We start from the raw sequence: 17,613 nt of genomic DNA on the forward strand, positions 1-17,613 counted from the left end.
AAAGTGACTTTTTCCCTTACATTCTTGAATGATTTCTGGATTTATAAACAATTGAGAGGGGAAAAATACTTGGTTATGCTTATTATTAGTGGCCTCACGTTTATTTTTTGTCTGATCAATTTCAAATCCAAAATACAATTACTTGATTACACCTCTTCTATGATTATGATGTTTTTAATTTTTTTGGTTAAAACTAATAGAGATATTTTTAGGCATAAAGAATTGAGAGGGTGATACAACTGTCCTAATATCATAATGAAGAAAAAAATAATCATTAAGTAGTTTGGCTTAATCGTGTTTTTTTATAGTTCAGAGATAATTCATGCTGGGAGCTGCACCACATGAACCAAACTAACTTTGCCTTGTCATAAAAAGGTCAAATTACCTGATATTTTAAGATACTTTTTAACATGTATATATATATATATATATATATATATATATATATATATATATATATATATATATATATATATACCGGTATATATTAACCTTTACCTTTCTCAAAATGAATTATTTAAAAAAACTATTTATTAATAGGTCAGTGCTGATTTATAATTATTATTATTTATGCTTGTTTTTCATGTTTGTTTATAATAATGTTTGTCCACAAAGTTTGAAAAGTTAAAACTATCTGAATATGTACAAATTAACTAAACATCATTCATAAATTCTGTAAAAGTTTATTGTGATACAGTAGTTCATGGTATAATGCTTGAACTAATGTTAATATGACAAAAGTGTTACCAACATATTAACCTGTTGCAGACATTTGGTCCTCTTTACCTTTGTATGAACAAAGCTATCTCTAGATAACTGTGACAGTTCTTAATCCTTGCACATTCTTGAAATATTAACCCAGAGCTACATTTAACCCACTTGTTAGACTTTAAACCACAGTGCAGTGACGTAGCGTAAAAGTCTGAGCTTATTAGTTGTGCAGCCAGAGAACTATCAACACTCAGTCTCCTTTTGTCTAGTTTAGAAGCACCTCCTCATTTGAAAACATTCACAGGCGTCTTAAATGTATCTCCAGTTGCTGTCTACTGTACGAACATTAGAAGAATGGTGAGAGCACTGAGTTTTCCAGCTCTGGGTCTATTAGCCTGGCTAAGCTTGTTCTCCTCAGAGCCAGTGCAGGCTGGAAAGGTGCTTGTCATACCAGTGGATGGCAGCCACTGGCTGAGCATGAAGATCTTGGTGGAAGAGTTGTCTCGGAGGGGTCATGAGATGGTGGTCCTGGTCCCTGAAACCAGTTTTCTGATTAGGGCATCTGCCAATTACAGCACTAAGTCTTTTCGTGTGCCCTACACCATTGCTGAACTAAATGCCAACTTGGACAACATAAAGAAGAGTGCGTTTGAGAAGCCTCCACAATTAACTGATATTTTTGAGAATTTGAGGAACCTGATGCAGTTCACAAATATGCAGGTGAAAGGCTGTGAAGGGCTGCTGTACGACGAGCCCCTGATGAAGAGTCTAAGAGAGACCGGATTTGATGTTTTGCTCACCGATCCTTTCCTGCCGTGCGGCACTATCCTTGCCGATTCCTTCTCACTTCCCGCCATTTATTTCTTGCGTGCAATTCCCTGTCGTCTTGATGAGTCAGCTGCTCAGTGTCCCTCGCCTCCATCTTTTGTCCCGCGCTTCTTTACCGGTTACTCAGATAAGATGACTTTCCCTCAGAGAGCAAGAAACACACTTATGACTGTTTTTGAAATGTTCCTTTGCCAAAAACTGTTTGCCAACGCTGATGAACTGGCCAGTAGATATCTGCAGAAAGACATTACATACAAAGAGCTATTAGGACATGGTGCAGTTTGGCTTTTAAGGTATGACTTTACCTTTGAGTTCCCCAAACCTCAAATGCCAAACATGGTCCATATAGGGGGCATCAACTGTGCAAAGAGGGGTCCACTGACAAAGGTAAGATGTTAACCCATTTGTGCCCAAATTTTTCTGAATGGTTTCATGCATATAATCGTGTTAATATGTTGTATGCACCCCCTCAATGTAAAATATGAATAGGAGGAGAACATTTGGCATTTATCTCAAAATAACTGCTTTCAACAGATCAATCTTGATTCATAAACAAATTTATTATGTATAAAAGTCGAAGAACATTCGATGCAAACCCCAAAAAACTGCATCTAGCTTATAATCTCTTGAATATGAAAACACAACAAACAACAAATCCATTTGCCTTAACCATTGTGCGCTGTTCGGGGTCTTTTTGACCCACATTTCTAACTTTCATTCATGGGGATAACATGGATAATTTGACATGGTTTAGTGTAAGATTTTTGCCCATCTTTTGGAAAATGCTGTTTTAAAAGTAACAAATTATCACTTTAACCAGTAGATGGCTGCAGAACTATTTGCTATTTGACTAACTGAAAGACATCTTTTTCTTTTTCCAGTTGTATTCATATCTACATATTATGAAATCACAATTATAATAATAAAAGTTACTTTTTGTCAAAGTTTAGGCACTTTTTGTACTGAAAAAAAATATATTTTTTTCAGTAATGTTATATTATGATTAGAATCAAATGAATTTTATCAATGGACAAAATTCATCCTCAAAATCAGAAACAACACAGAACACACATAGACAGAAATTAATTGGCACACTTTAAATTTGTAGAATTATATGAAAAACAGAAGAACAGAAGAAAAACTCCAACTTTTCTCTTTGTAACATCCTGATCAGGTTTGATTCTAATCATAATGTAATATTATTGAAAAACTGTTTTTTTTTTTCTGTACAAAAACTGCTAAACTTAAAAAGTAACTTTTATTGTTATAATTGTGATTTCATTATATGTAGATATGAATCTAACTGGAAAAACTTGTGAAAAGATGTCTTTTAGTTTGAAACTTTTAGTACTTTTAGAGCTCTGCAGCCATCTACTGGTTAAAGTGATTTTTTTTTTTATTATTATCCATGTTATCCCCATGAATGAAAGTTAGAAATGTGGGTATTTTATAAGGCGAATTTTACATAAATTTTTTTTTTTTTTTTTTTTTGGAGAATTTTTCTTTTCTTTTTTTTGAACATTTTGTGGAGTAAAAATGTCAAAATGTGGAGTAAAAACATTAACAAACTGAGTAAAATTACATTTGTTTAAAATATATATATTGTTACAAAATTACATTTTGTTGCCTGGGGTCTCTGAGACCCCAAACAGCCCGACTGTAAACCGCAAACGAACAGCGCACAAGGGTTAGAGTTGTGGAACATAGTGCAGAACAAAGTGCAGCCATAACAGGGCATTGTGTATCAAAAAGTTCAATGAAAATAAATAAATACAAATAAATAGAATGAAGAAAAAAATATATCTATATAACAAAGCAAAAAAAAAGGCAAATAACAAAAATAACAGTACATACAGACAATTTATGAACAGTAGAGATGTCATTTAAAGGGTTAAGTTATGTTTATGCACTAAACAAGACCAATAACCTTGATTTATTAACCTATTAACACAGTATACCCCATTTTCCCATGATATATGTACTTACAAGGCATTTGCCCACCGGCAACTATAGTTGCCGCTTGGACTTTTGACTAAGTATACAAAAAACTATAGATCTCTTGTAAGATTTGTTTTGTTTTGATGATTCTAGAGACCTTCATGATTATGTAGATATATATATATATGTCAACAAAAAATACTTATTAGTAACATGAAAATGACCTTTCTTTGGGAGGGTTTGCCTTCGCCATGCTTCCTGGAAGTAGGGGTAGGAAGTTGACAGCCTCATGTGACAGGATGGAAGTGAATACCTTTTTTTTTTTTCTTGAAATCCTTTATTTGGTTGTTTGCTTGCATGTCACTGAGAAATAAAACATGGACTACATCTAGAAAAATACTTACAAAAGGAAAATGACAACTATGCACTGCGGTAACTATAGTTGCTGGTGGGCTTAAATGGGTCATTCTCAGATATTTTAATTGTACACAAAATACAGAGCTTTCACTGAGTCACATGTCTTTTACAACAGTGAAAGGAACTTACTGGCAAGACTGTACAGTTAACCCCACCAAAAAACGGCAATTATTAATCTAGGTTAATGTTAATGCCTACCAGGAGCATTAATTGGTTATGGTGGCTGCCAAAATAATGACCAATTAGAGGTGTTTGAGTTACCGGTATTGGTTCGGAGTGCGTATCAAACTGCTAAAGTCAGGTGATTTTAGTAAACAAGGCTTTGTTACGTCATAACTGTTTCGAAATGTTTTGGAATTTCAATGGTTCACCGTTTTGAGCAAGTTGAACAATTGTCTAAGTTATTTACCTGAACTTTCATCTTTGTTGCATTGACCAGCAGGCATCACCAGCGTGTAGTGTTTCGAATGCATTAAAACAGAGAGTAATTTTGCAAAGCAATTGGTTCAATTGATTCGATGCTTTGAAAAGCTTAGTTTCTCCCATCCCTACGTCAGTGTAGTGCCGCTATGGGAACGCCTCTATGTGATTGCGTCTAAAAGCACATGTGAAATCAGTCCAATGGCATGACAGAACATCATAAGCAGGTGACGTCATGACCAGGAAGCTATGTAGCACACCCAGACCAAAATATAGCTATGTCCCAATTTAGAGGCTGCACCCTTAGAAGGACTCAGACTTCAGAGGCTGCATCCTTCGAAAGCAGTGAAGGTTGGACCGAGCGTTGTTAAATGGGACGGTCTAGCCTACAGACAATTGTTCTTGTCGCCTTTCACCTGTGACAGCTGCCATTGATGAGTGACAGTAACGTTTGTACGGGACTTATTTGTAAGTTAAATTGAACTCTCTGAAAACAAAACAGGGTTCACAAACTGTCTAAATTCCACCATGGTCCATTTCTTTATATAATAAAGAGTATAAACTATATAATTGCAAACAAGGACGCATTTGAAGGAGCCTTCGAATTAGGACAGCTTTTGTCACTCAGCGGTGACCCAATCTGCCTCTGAATGTGATTTTAGTGTCTATGTTTAAAATATAGCGTTTTAAAGTGTCTTGATTTTTGTTTAGTGCTTGTTTAATATAGATTATAGATAAGTATTTAACAGTGTTCCATTATATTTGTGAGGTAAAAAATGCAATTATACATTTAACATGTGTCCTCATCCTAATTTTTTAAACTCTAGCATATCTGCAGGCTTCAATAGTTCTACCAGCTGTGCCACGGCCATTTCCCCTGTGCGCTTCAGCACTTAAAGGGATGGTTCGGAGTAAAATCAACCTAGGGTACTTTGCACCATGTCCTTTGCACCATGACCTCGAGCCAAACATATCATATCCAAAACAAATCATATCCAAAATACTGGATATGAAGCATATCCAGTATTTTGCATATCTGAAAAAAAGTCAACATATTTGAATAACAAGACCTGACATTTCATGCTTGCCATTAGTTTTGCATTTGACAGGAATAATCATTTATTTGAAAAAAGTATTAATGTAAACATCTAGTTCAGACCTAGTTTATTAGAATTTTAATCAAACACACTCCTCTGCATCTGACTTTGTTTAAACATAAATTGTTTTCATCTGTTGTAGTTATTTTAATTATGAAAGAATTATTAAGTGGCAAATAGGCCAATATTAAGTGTAAAAATGTGGTCTGTAATCTTTCTCTCAGCACTTTCTTTCATTCAGAGTAGTTTGCTTTTGACCACTTAAGCCCCAGGAACTGGGAATAATTATTTAATAATAGTTGCACAATATATGAGGCAATCATACTACAGCCAGACTATAGAGACTTGCAGAACTGTTTTGAAAGTAGCACACAACTTGACAAAAGTTAAGGATAAAAGCAATAAATTTAACCTTGAAAAAACTCTGTACTTATGAACCATAAAAGTGACTCGTTTTCTTTCTTAAATTCTTGAATGATTTATGGTTTTATAAACAATTTTGAGGTGCAAAAACTTTGAAAAATATTGGTAATACTTGGTTCAGTTCATTACTGTCGGTGACTGACAGTCTAATCAATTTATTCAATTAAAAAAGCAATATATGCATACAATGACTTGAATGTACTTCTTCTATGATAATCATGCTTTATTTTTTTTTATTAAAATACATATTGATATTTTTGGGAGGCATAAAGTAAAAAAATTCTACTTTTTACTTTTTTGGAAATTGTTTTTTGAAAACACTATTTATTAATCTAGGTCAGTGCTGATTTATAAAAACTATTGTTCATTGTTGTTATTCGTGTCTGTTTATCTTAGATTAATGTTAATTTATATTCATTGAAATGTCAAAAATGTATGTAGAATTTAACTTTAGCCAATAAAGGTATGGTAGACAATTTTTGGCGAGGCTAGCAATAGCAAGCTAGCTTTGAAAGCATAAGATCCCACCCTCTCTTCACATTTACATTTACATTTAGTCATTTAGCAGACGCTTTTATCCAAAGCGACTTACAAATTAGAGCATCAGAGCATCTCCAAAGCTACACCTCCTCCAAAACACATGAACGAGTACAGCAAGGAGCAAACAAAAGCGTCACGGCAGACAGCATTAAACTACCTCATGTCTCAAAGCACATAACTTTACAATAATAATGAACATAAACAACGTCTAGGTTACTATTGTATTGAGATGTTACATCAGAACTGAACTGACGAATTGGGATCTTGCCTAAGAGCCCAAACACCTTCAAGTGTAAACTAAATGAGCCAATGCACAATGGCGTGCGAGATTTGTATCGTGCACCCCGCCCCGCGAAGCGGCTATATATAGGAAGTGCGTGCAATCACACATTCAGGTTTGCGCTGAGGATATGAGCTGGTGACCTTGCCACTCAGCGTTGGTGCACCAATTGCGGCAATGGGACGTAACGTCTCCGTTCCCTCCTTCAGGGCATCACTATTGCTGCTCCTTCCAGTGCTCCGTGTCACCCACCTGATCCCCCCGCACCTGCTGGGGACGGAAGATAGGACGGGGCTTGACGCAGAGAAGGTCAATCACTTCTGTTCTTTCTAACCCATACAGAGAGACTATTGGATAACACTGGGAAAGCATTCCTTTTTCAAGCGGAAAGAGACGCTACAGGGACCACATCCTTCCCGTAGGGAGGTGTCAAGTGGAAATTACACACATGGACTGACCGTTAGGGCAGAGCTACATATGGAAGGTCAATACCGAGCAGAGAGGCAGAGCGGAGTCTGCTTAGGGAAAGACACGGGCTCGCCGTCAAGGGGGCCGTACCGTGGAAGAATACACATATGGGATCACTGTAGGGATCACAACATATGGGTTCCTAGCCTAGCACGGGTCAACCACTGGCTTACTTACGAGTGTTAGACATGGCGATAAACGTCTCCTTCATGTCTGGCTGCCGCAGGTTGCTGGCGTTACTGTGGCTGCAGATGCCATATGCCCCAGGAGCCTCTGAAAAAGTTTCAGTGGGGCCGCTGTCCTGCCCTTGAGCGAGTTCAGGCAGTTCAGCACCGACCGAACACGTTCCTCCGCTGTCATGCTGTCAGGTTGATCGAGTCCAACTCCATACTGAGAAAAGAGATCCTCTGCACAGGGGAGAGTTTGACTCGAAGCCCCAGAGATGCTGGAGCACAAGGTCCCTGTGTTCGCACAACTGCTCTGGCGAGTGGGCTAGTATGAGGCAGTCGTCGAGATAGTTGAGGATGCTAACGGCCTGTTTTCTCATGGGAACAAGGGCCGCCTCCCTGACCTTCGTAAAGATGCGGGGCGACAGGGACAGCCTGAAGGGTTGGGTACTGATATGCTCGACCAGGGAACGCAAAGCATAGGAACACGGTCTGTGTCAAGGAAATATTGAGACACGAAAGTACACGTACTTCAGGTTGATTGCTGCAAACCAATCTTGGGGACGGATGCATTCAAAAATGCGTTTCTGCATTAGCATTTTGAACAGGCGCTTGTGAAGTGGCCGATTCAAAACACACAGATCCAAGATTGGTCGTAACCCACCACCTTTCTTGGGTACAATGAAATAGGGGCTGTAGAACCCTGACTTTATATCGGCTGGAGGGACCGGCTCTATCGCGTCCTTCGCCATTAGGACTGAGATTTCTGCCCCCAGAGATCGTGCAAACAGGGTCAGAGGGACCACAGATGTCCCCGCAGTGGGGCAGCGAGGTGGAGCACAGGGACCAGACCCGGAAGGCACAGTGTCCCGGATGGGGGGTTCTGACTGCACAGTGCAAAACTTACCTGGCTCCACGGTTCGGCAGCCGTCATGCAAGTGTTATTTAAATAAACTCCTGATGTACTTACAAACTTTCCAATGCCTCGTTTTATGAGAACAGAACCTATTTGTACTACTGTATAAGTTTGGTACTTGGCTCGAGGTCATGGTGCAAAGGACCCTAGGTTGATTTTACTTCGAACCATCCCTTTAAATGCTGAAGCGCACAGGGGAAATGGCCGTGGCACAGCTGGTAGAACTATTGCAGCCTGCAGTGTGCAACCGAAAGCTCTTTTAGGCTGTATTAGAACAGCAGGAAATGCTCTTTGAAGTCGCGACCACCGCTGCAGCGCCGTCACTGTCTGAAAGGAAACTTAAAGAGCACTGACCTGTACCTGCGTACTGCTGCAGATTAATTTCGGCGTTGATAGTTTTGCCATTGAAATGCATAAATTCAAGTCATGAACTGCTCAGAGTATAATGTCACGTGTTTCCATCTCTTCCAAATTACAGTAGTTATGTTGTGAACGCAGCATAAGCTCATTGATTTGGTTCAGGAGGAACTGTAAAAGGTGGCTGCTGTTTCGGTTGTGGTGCTCAGTGATTGAGTCTGTCTAACTCTGCATAGCATGAAACACGCTGATGACGTGTGATGTCTGCGCGAGCAGAATGCATGAAGGTATGGAAATACATACTTTGATAGGCAGGAAGGACATTGTATCATTGCACACCGAATTCAATGATTGGATGAACATTTTATGTTCCTACGCCTTCCACAGAAAAGATATATACATATAAATACATTTAGACCACTTAACTTAGTGATTGATATCAGGATGTGAAGAGACTTTCAACCAGCATAACAAAAAAAATTATCTGGAACAAATCACCTACCCTCCCTTTAATAAATGCTGTAAAAATATTGTTAGTTCATGATACCTAATGCATTAACTAATGTTAACATGATGAACCTTATGTAACAATGTATTAACCTGTTGCTGACATTTGGTCCTCTTTAACTTTAACTTTATCTCTAAATATCTTTGATAGTTCTTATATGCTTGTACATTCTTGAAATAATTAATCCAGAGCTACATTTAACCCACTTGTTAGACTTCTGAGCTGTTGCAGAAGGCGGCCTATCAACACTCATTCCCTTTTTTTCTAGTTTTGAGGCCCCTCCTCTTTTAAAAACATTTCCAGGCTTCTTAAACGTATCTCTGTATGCTGTCTACTGTATCAATGTTAGAAGAATGGTGAGAGCACTGAGTTTTCCAGCTCTGGGTCTATTATCCTGGCTAAGCTTGTTCTCCTCAGAGCCAGTGCAGGCTGGAAAGGTGCTTGTCATGCCAGTGGATGGCAGCCACTGGCTGAGCATGAAGATCTTGGTGGAAGAGTTGTCTCGGAGGGGTCATGAGATGGTGGTCCTGGTCCCTGACACCAGTTTTCTGATTAGGGCATCTGACAATTACACCACTAAGTCTTTTCGTGTGCCCTACACCCATGCTGAGATGAATGCAAACTTGGACCACATTAAGAAGAATGCGTTTGAGAAGCCTCCACAATTAACAGATTTTTTTGAGAATTTGGAAAACCTGATAGAGTTCACAAATATGCAGGTGAAAGCCTGTGAAGGGCTGCTGTACGACGAGCCCCTGATGAAGAGTCTAAGAGAGACCGGATTTGATATTTTGCTCACCGATCCTTTCTTGCCGTGCGGCACTATCCTTGCCGATTCCCTCTCACTTCCCCCTGTTTACTTCTTGCATGGAATTCCCTGTCGGCTTGATGAGTCAGCCGCTCAGTGTCCCTCGCCTCCGTCTTTTGTCCCGCGCTTCATTACCGGTTACTCAGATAAGATGACTTTCCCTCAGAGAGTAAATAATATGCTTCTGACATTTTTTTAAATGTTCCTTTGCCGAAAACTGTATACCAGCTTTGATGAACTGGCTAGTAGATATTTGCAGAAGGACACTACATACGAAGAGCTATTAGGGACCAGTGCAGTTTGGCTTCATAGGTACGACTTAACCTTTGAGTTCCCTAAACCTCAAATGCCAAATATGGTCCATATAGGGGGCATCAACTGTGCAAAAAGGGGTCCACTGACAAAGTTAAGATGTTATTGAGCATAGTCATTCTCAGATGTTTTAAATTGTGCACAAAATACAGAGCTTTCACTGAATCACGTGTCTTTTACAATAGTGAAAGGCACTTAGTCGTAATACTGTAAAGTTAATGTAAAAACAAAAAACGGGTCTAGGTTAGAATGTTAATGTTAATGGCTACCCAATTAACAGAGTTATATTACTATGTGTAACATATAATTTGTAATTTTAATAAAAGAGAAAAGCAAGTGATCTGGTTGTTATATTTGTGTCACGTGAGTTCAACGGCATAACATTTTTAATGTTATGATAGTGATTTGATAATGTCAAAAAAAAAAATGTCTAAGTATTAATTAAAAAGCAAAACGTGTGAAAAAAACTGGGCTATATTATGGAGTGGAAATGGCTAACGAGCCAATAAGTGCTCCTCTGCCACCATTTACTGGTTATTGTGGTAATTTCATGTCTTTTGTAGATTTTAAAATAAAAGTATTTGTTTTCCTACATCTTGAAACTTTTAGTTTTACAAATAGTGACAATCTTTGAAGGATGAACTAGAAAAAGTTTTTAGTCATCACATTAAAAATAACATTTAAATTATATAATTTTGATGATTTTGAGCTTTGAAGACCTAGAAATAGTTGTGTGAAGTACTTCATTATTTTAACAGTGGTCTATAGCTTTCTAATTTGCTGGGTTATTATCAAATGATTTGGACGCACCACCACACACACACTTGTCGTATTGTTAGTCCTTGTTGGTTGATCTTTTTCCAATTTTTTTAAGCATGTATAAGGTCAGGAATGAAAGAAAATATGTGGGACGGTCACATCGAGAGAGTAAGATTTGATGACATTATCAGGGTTCGCTATACCTTGGCTTATGGTGAATTGATGCCACTGATGCCTACATGTAGAAAAAATATATATATATTTTTTTTTAATTTCTTAGTTGTATTAATTAACATTGATGATTTAACACTGAACATTAGTATATTTTTTAATTAACATGAAGCATTTGGTCCAGGTCAGCATGCTCTAATCTAAGTTGATGCCATGTCTATGTACTTTTGAAAATGCAGTTTTACTGGCTCTCTAGAGTGTTACATCATACAATATTCAATAAACAGTGTCAGGATAATCAAGATCTAATTTAGAATACTCCAAATTCATTCCAACAAGGTTACAAATTCATGTGTGCGCACATGTAATGGGGGGAAACTTTTTGTGGGAAGTTCTCTTGTGCGCACAATATGAAAAATCAAACAATTATTTGTGAATAAGACCCATTGATTACTTCAATGCCATATTTGGACTGAGCACATCCTACTAGCTGCAAACATATTTCTGGGTTTTTTAGCTTGTTTGCTGTACACACTGTAAAAAAAATCTGTAGAAATTACAGTATTACTGGCAGCTGCTTGCCAGTAACTTACTGTAGATTTAAATTGATGTTATTTACTGGCAACAGTTTGTTCAAAGTTAAATGAACATTAAACATTAACAAGTCTTTATCTTTACAGAATAAAACTAAAATAACAGCCTCATGCAAAGCATTCTGGGAACCAAAATCTGAAGGAAAAAAAACAGAAAAAGGTTGATGAAGATTTCTGGTTTCCAGAATGCTTTGCATTAGGTTGTTATTTTATAGTTTTATTCTGTAAAGACAAAGACTCATTTAACTTTAAACAAACTGTTGCAAGTATATAACATCAATTTAAATCTACAGTAAGTTACTGGCAAACAGCTGCATAACTACAGCAAATTTTACCTTGTCACACAGCAGCTTTTAGGCATTTTTCTGTCTTTTGTTATAAGTCATAAATGACAAGGAGGCAGCCTCTCGCAATGCAAAGTCAATGGAGGCGGTGGGCGTGGTCTTCAAATTATGACGCGTTGCGCTCTGTCTCTATCGCCACTCCCTTGAACCCAGTCCTAACTCACTCAAGATAGTACTTTAACCTTTGTGGTTACACTGTGTAAGTGTTTTTCTTACTTAATCTCCTTCAACTGCCTCTGTCCTTCACACCACTGATAAAATGGCAGGCGTGTGGTTGCTCCTGGTTCTGTTCCTCTTGGGTTCAGCTGAAGCTGGGAAACTGTTGGTTATTCCATCAGATGGCAGTCACTGGTTAGGGATGAAGCCTATTGTGGAGGAGCTGGGGAGGAGAGGAAACCAGGTGGTGGTCGTCATTCCAGAGGCGAGTCTGAGTATGGGTCCTTCACAGAATACCACCACTCTGACATATCCAGTGAACTACACCAAGGCTGAATTAGAAGCAGGCTTAGCAGATACAATAAACACACTTCTGAGTGTTGATATCTCTACAGACCTGGCCAAGTTCCAGGCGTTCATTATTTCACTGGATATTCTTCAAAGCTTCATAGTGAGGAATGCAGAGGGTCTACTTTTCAACAGGGACTTGATGAATGAACTGCAAGACTACAGCTTTGATGCTATTCTCACAGATCCATTTGAGCCCATTGGAGCTATAGCTGGTGAATATCTCTCAGTTCCAGCTATTTATATGCAGATAAACCATCCTTGTGGTGTTGATGCTCTTGCCAGTCAATGTCCAGTTCCAGCCTCTTATGTTCCACAACCTTTAACTCACTTTCCTGACCACATGAATCTCTGGCAAAGAAGTGTGAACCTGGTAAGGACTCTCCTGCAGCCCAAGGCTTGCAGACATTTGTTTACTCATGCAGATGAGATCGCCTCACGTGTACTGCAGAAAAAAACATCGATGGTGGAGATTATGAGCCGTGCAGCTCTCTGGTTTATGCGGTTCGACTTTGCCTTGGAATTCCCACGTCCGGTGATGCCAAACATGGTCATGATTGGGGCAACAGTTAGCCAGAAACCAAAACCTTTATCAAAAGTGAGTCTTTATTTTTCAGTTTCTAATAGGCTTACTAATGCTGTAGCTGTGTATAAAGTTTAATTTAAAATAGTAAATCTGGAAACACAGGACAAGCAAGGTTATAGAATGTAATACAACAATAGATGTCTGACAACATTCATTGTAAGAATGAAGAAATTAAAGAAAACCTTTTATTATTATTTCTGAGATAATTATAATTAATAAAATTATTTTATTTTATTTATTTTACTTTTAACAATATGTACAAAGTCATCAGAATACAAACTAGAAAAGAAGAGAAGGACCGAGGATATATTGGGTGCTTCCCAATATCCCTCCTCATCTCCCGTCCTCCATCCTATGACCCGGAAACCGATCAAGCTAAGCCATCTTGAAGGACATCTCAATTCTCTAGTTGCACCGCGAGGAGTGGAGTCAAGGATCGAGGAGGCTTCCTGAGGAGTCATGAGCGAGGATACACAGATTCTATGCGTAACAGTTTTATCGACTAAAACGTGACGCACGTATAAATTCGAAAATAAATTCGAATTTAACATAAAGAAGAGCGAAGAGAAAAACAGCACAAGCGTACAAAAGAGTAAAATATGAGCAGAAAATGCAAGAGAGCACAAAGTAATAAAACCAAGGAAAACATACTTTTTAAGAAAGCATGACCATAAGTTTAATTTTGTGCAAAATAACTTTTAATGCGTTTAAAGTTTTTATTCATGCTTGTTATTTCTTGATTCACGCTTATTATATTTTGATCCGTGACCACGTTGTTTGCTATTCTGATCATTTTGCATTATTTTTTTTCATTTTTTTCCAATATATTTTTACATGTGTTTTTAAATTTTTGATTCACGTTTATTATTTTTTGATCCGTGGCTGCAATACTTTAGGCGGGAAATTGATCCCATACGGCCGCCGGAGTGTGCTAGGATCCAGCCTTTAACGGCTAATTTTACTCACAACCAACTGCGCTTTGGAAGAGGAGGAACTACAAACACGAGTAAAAATTGTTTGAAAAACTACAAAACATGGCGGATATGAGCGACCGACGGTGAGAGGTTTAGATAAAGGTTTGAGTGACTAATCAAAGTTTAACCTGTTAAAAAATATATATTTATTTAATGTTATCCGTTACCGTGTTATATTTCATCTGCAATAACAATGTCGAGTTTTATAAAGATCCGTTTGGCCATTAACTTTTAAATGCATCATTATTATACATTAATATGAGGAGAGTTCTCCACATGAAAGACCCGCGACTGCAGATCAACGTGCTTCTGCATTTCTCTCCGATACGGTAGGAAATTAAATGAAATGTGGAGGATTTTATCTTTGACAAGATGATTGACAGGCCAGTTTACTGTGACAGGATGAGACCAACTGTAAAAAAAAAAAATGAGACAGAGAGGAATTGTATGAAGTGATAGTATGTCCTGAAGCTTGTCAAATTGTTGCTACACACTCAAAAGTATATTTTTCTTCACAAAAAAAGGTACATACTTTTAGGGCGTAGTATAAGCATAGACAGTAAAAGAAAGTATAAGTAGGCGAATTGAGACGCAGCAAAAGCTCCAGCCGGGTTCGTCACTTATTGGGGTCCCCCTGGAAACATTGCCGTTGTGGTCTGTGCATTTGGTTGTTGTGAACTTTTGCAGCGCGTTTCTGTATTTGGTTGTGTTGTGAGTATTTGGAGCACACGTGTGTTGTGAAACTGATAAAAGATGTTTTCTTAATTTGCGAGTGTTTTTCTATTTGCATGTGTTTTCTTCAGTTGCAGCGCGTTGAGCTCTCTCGGTCACCATACTTAGCCTATATTAATAAACACTGTAAAAGTATTGTTCAATGTTAGTTCAAGTTACCTAATGCATTAATTAATGTTAACATGTTGAACCTTATGCTAACATTTGGTCCTCTTGACCTTTGTATGGACAAAAGCTATCTTTATATAACTAACTGTGACAGTTCTAATATGCTCGTACGTTCTTGAAATATTAACCCAGAGCTACATTTAACCCACTTGTTAGACTTTAAACCACAGTGCAGTGACGTAGCGTAAAAAGTCTGAGCTTATTAGTTATGCAGCCAGAGAACTATCAACACTCACTCCCCTTTTGTCTAGTTTAGAAGCACCTCCTCATTTGAAAACATTCCCAGGCGTCTTAAAATTGTATCTCCAGTTGCTGTCTACTGTACAAACATTAGAAGAATGGTGAGAGCACTGAGTTTTCTCACTCTGGGTCTATTAGCCTGGCTAAGCTTGTTCTCCTCAGAGCCAGTGCAGGCTGGAAAGGTGCTTGTCATGCCAATGGATGGCAGCCACTGGCTGAGCATGAAGATCTTGGTGGAAGAGTTGTCTCGGAGGGGACATGAGATGGTGGTCCTGGTCCCTGAAACTAATGTTCGGATTAGGGCATCTGGTAATTACACCACTAAGTATTTTCGTGTGCCATTCACCCTTGCTGATTTAAAGGCAAACTTGGACAACATAGAGAAGAATGCGTTTGAGAAGCCTCCGCAATTGATAGATATCTTTGTGAATTTGGGGAACTTGATAGAGTTCACAAATATGCAGGTGAAAGGCTGTGAAGGGCTGCTGTACGACGAGCCCCTGATGAAGAGTCTAAGAGAGACAGGATTCGATGTTTTGCTCACCGATCCTTTCCTGCCGTGCGGCACTATCCTTGCCGATTCCTTCTCACTTCCCGCCGTTTACTTTTTGCGTTTGATTCCCTGTCGGCTTGATGAGTCAGCCGCTCAGTGTCCCTCGCCTCCATCTTTTGTCCCGCGCTTCTTCAGCGGTTACTCAGATAAGATGACTTTCCCTCAGAGAGTAAATAATATGCTTATGACAGTTTTTGAAATGTTCCTTTGCCGAAAACTGTTTGCCAGCGCTGATGAACTGGCCAGTAGATATCTGCAGAAAGACACTACATACAAAGAGCTGTTAGGACATGGTGCAGTCTGGCTTCTAAGGGACGACTTTACATTTGAGTTCCCAAAACCTCAAATGCCAAACATGGTTCATATAGGGGGCATCAACTGTGTAAAAAGGGGTCCACTGACAAAGGTAAGATGTTAATGAGCATAGTCATTCTCAGTTCTATGCTGTCTCAAAATACAGAGCTTTCACATGTCACATGTCTTTTACAACTTTTACTGGTAAGACTGTACAGTTAATGCAAAAAAAGACAGCATTTTTTACATCGCACTTTTATTATACGACTTCAGGCCAACCAAGATCTGCATAACTCTAATTGTTTAAGAGTGCCAACCTGCACAATCATGAACAATGTTTAACTGTCTTATCTGCAATCAACTATAGTCATAGGCTGTACTTCCTAAGATGTGTATAAATGAACGTGGGACCACTCAGAGAGTCAGTTTAGGAGTTAAGATATTGTGCATAATTTTTGAATTTTCTGATCCAGCATGATTTTAATTGGAGGCTAAGTATTTTATTTTTGATTTTATTTTTGATTTGACCACTGTAATCTTCAAGAGGAAATGAGGGGCCCCTTTGTGTTTACAGCATGAAGCACAGGTGCAAAGAGACACATTGTCTTTGTAATTATGTTGTGTACTTTTCAGTAAGCAAAAAGGGAAAGGTACTCTTTTACCAAGAGGTTTTATTGATGCAGTATGCTGAAGTTTGAAGTTCATGTTGGTATTTGTGTGTGTGAGTGAGTGAGCGAGCAAAAAAATGTAAGGAAGAACTGCTTGCATTGAAAAGGAGTATAGTTAACAGTGTCCATGAAACGTCCCACCCATTCTACGAAATCTATGCTCAATACTGATGTCTGTCCTCTGTGCAGGAGCTGGAGGAGTTTGTGAATGGTTCTGGAGAGCATGGGTTTGTGGTCTTCACCCTGGGCTCCATGGTGTCACAGTTACCTGAGGCCAAAGCCAGAGAGTTCTTTGAGGCATTTAGGCAGATACCTCAGAGGGTAAGTGTGGAACACATTTTTTAAATACTTAAATACAATTGAAATGCAGTCTTTAAAGTAACACTATGATGATCATGTTAATGGGGGCGCATTACAGAAAGATCCTATCTTATCTGTTTGGTAACCATGGCAATTTCAGTTAGGACCTCATTTAGGACAAAAGCTATTACAAAATGACATTTCTTAAGTGCATAATCTTATCTTAACCACGGATAGGAAAAATTACAGAAGCTTCCTAACTTCACAAAAAATCCTAAAAACTGTCTTAAAGGGATAGTTCACTTTAAAATGAAAATTCTGTCATCATATACTCACCCTCATGTTTCAAACTGTATGAATTTCTTTCTTCTGCTGAACAGAAAGGAAGATATTTAGAAGAATGTCAGTAACCAGGCAGTTTCTGGTAGGGATGTCCCGATCAGGTTTTTTTGCCCTCGAGTCCGAGTCCGAGTCATTTGATTTTGAGTATCTACCGATACCGAGTCCCGATCCGATACTTCTATAATACATAAAAAA

General features: G+C 38.4%; 2 protein-coding genes across 8 annotated transcripts in view; both read left to right on the forward strand.

Annotated features, from left to right (window-relative positions):
* Positions 1–17,613, forward strand: part of LOC311087770 (UDP-glucuronosyltransferase-like) — a 56,431-nt gene that overhangs the window by 33,862 nt on the left and 4,956 nt on the right. For 4 of the 7 annotated variants that reach the window (XM_084121181.1, XM_084121179.1, XM_084121178.1 and 1 more), the window contains exon 2: positions 16,966–17,097. In XM_084121181.1, coding sequence (XP_083977307.1) covers positions 16,966–17,097 — 132 coding nt within the window. Of the gene's footprint in view, positions 1–953; positions 1,927–12,288; positions 13,160–14,525; positions 16,221–16,965; positions 17,098–17,613 lie in introns of those variants that run through there. The other 3 variants (XM_084121183.1, XM_084121184.1, XM_084121180.1) reach the window with 3 other exon arrangements.
* Positions 9,399–10,848, forward strand: LOC311087772 (UDP-glucuronosyltransferase 1A1-like). The gene has a single exon (XM_084121186.1). The coding sequence runs from the start codon at positions 9,424–9,426 to the stop codon at positions 10,075–10,077; it is 654 nt and encodes a 217-aa protein (XP_083977312.1). The 5' UTR covers positions 9,399–9,423; the 3' UTR covers positions 10,078–10,848.

This window comes from Abramis brama, assembly GCF_963993115.1.
Source record: "Abramis brama genome assembly, chromosome: 8".
Lineage (NCBI taxonomy): Eukaryota > Metazoa > Chordata > Actinopteri > Cypriniformes > Leuciscidae > Abramis > Abramis brama.

Coding starts and splice junctions, on each gene's coding strand:
- LOC311087772 (XM_084121186.1), top strand. CDS start 9,424: ATGGTGAGAGCACTGAGTTTTCCAGCTCTGGGTCTATTATCCTGGCTA.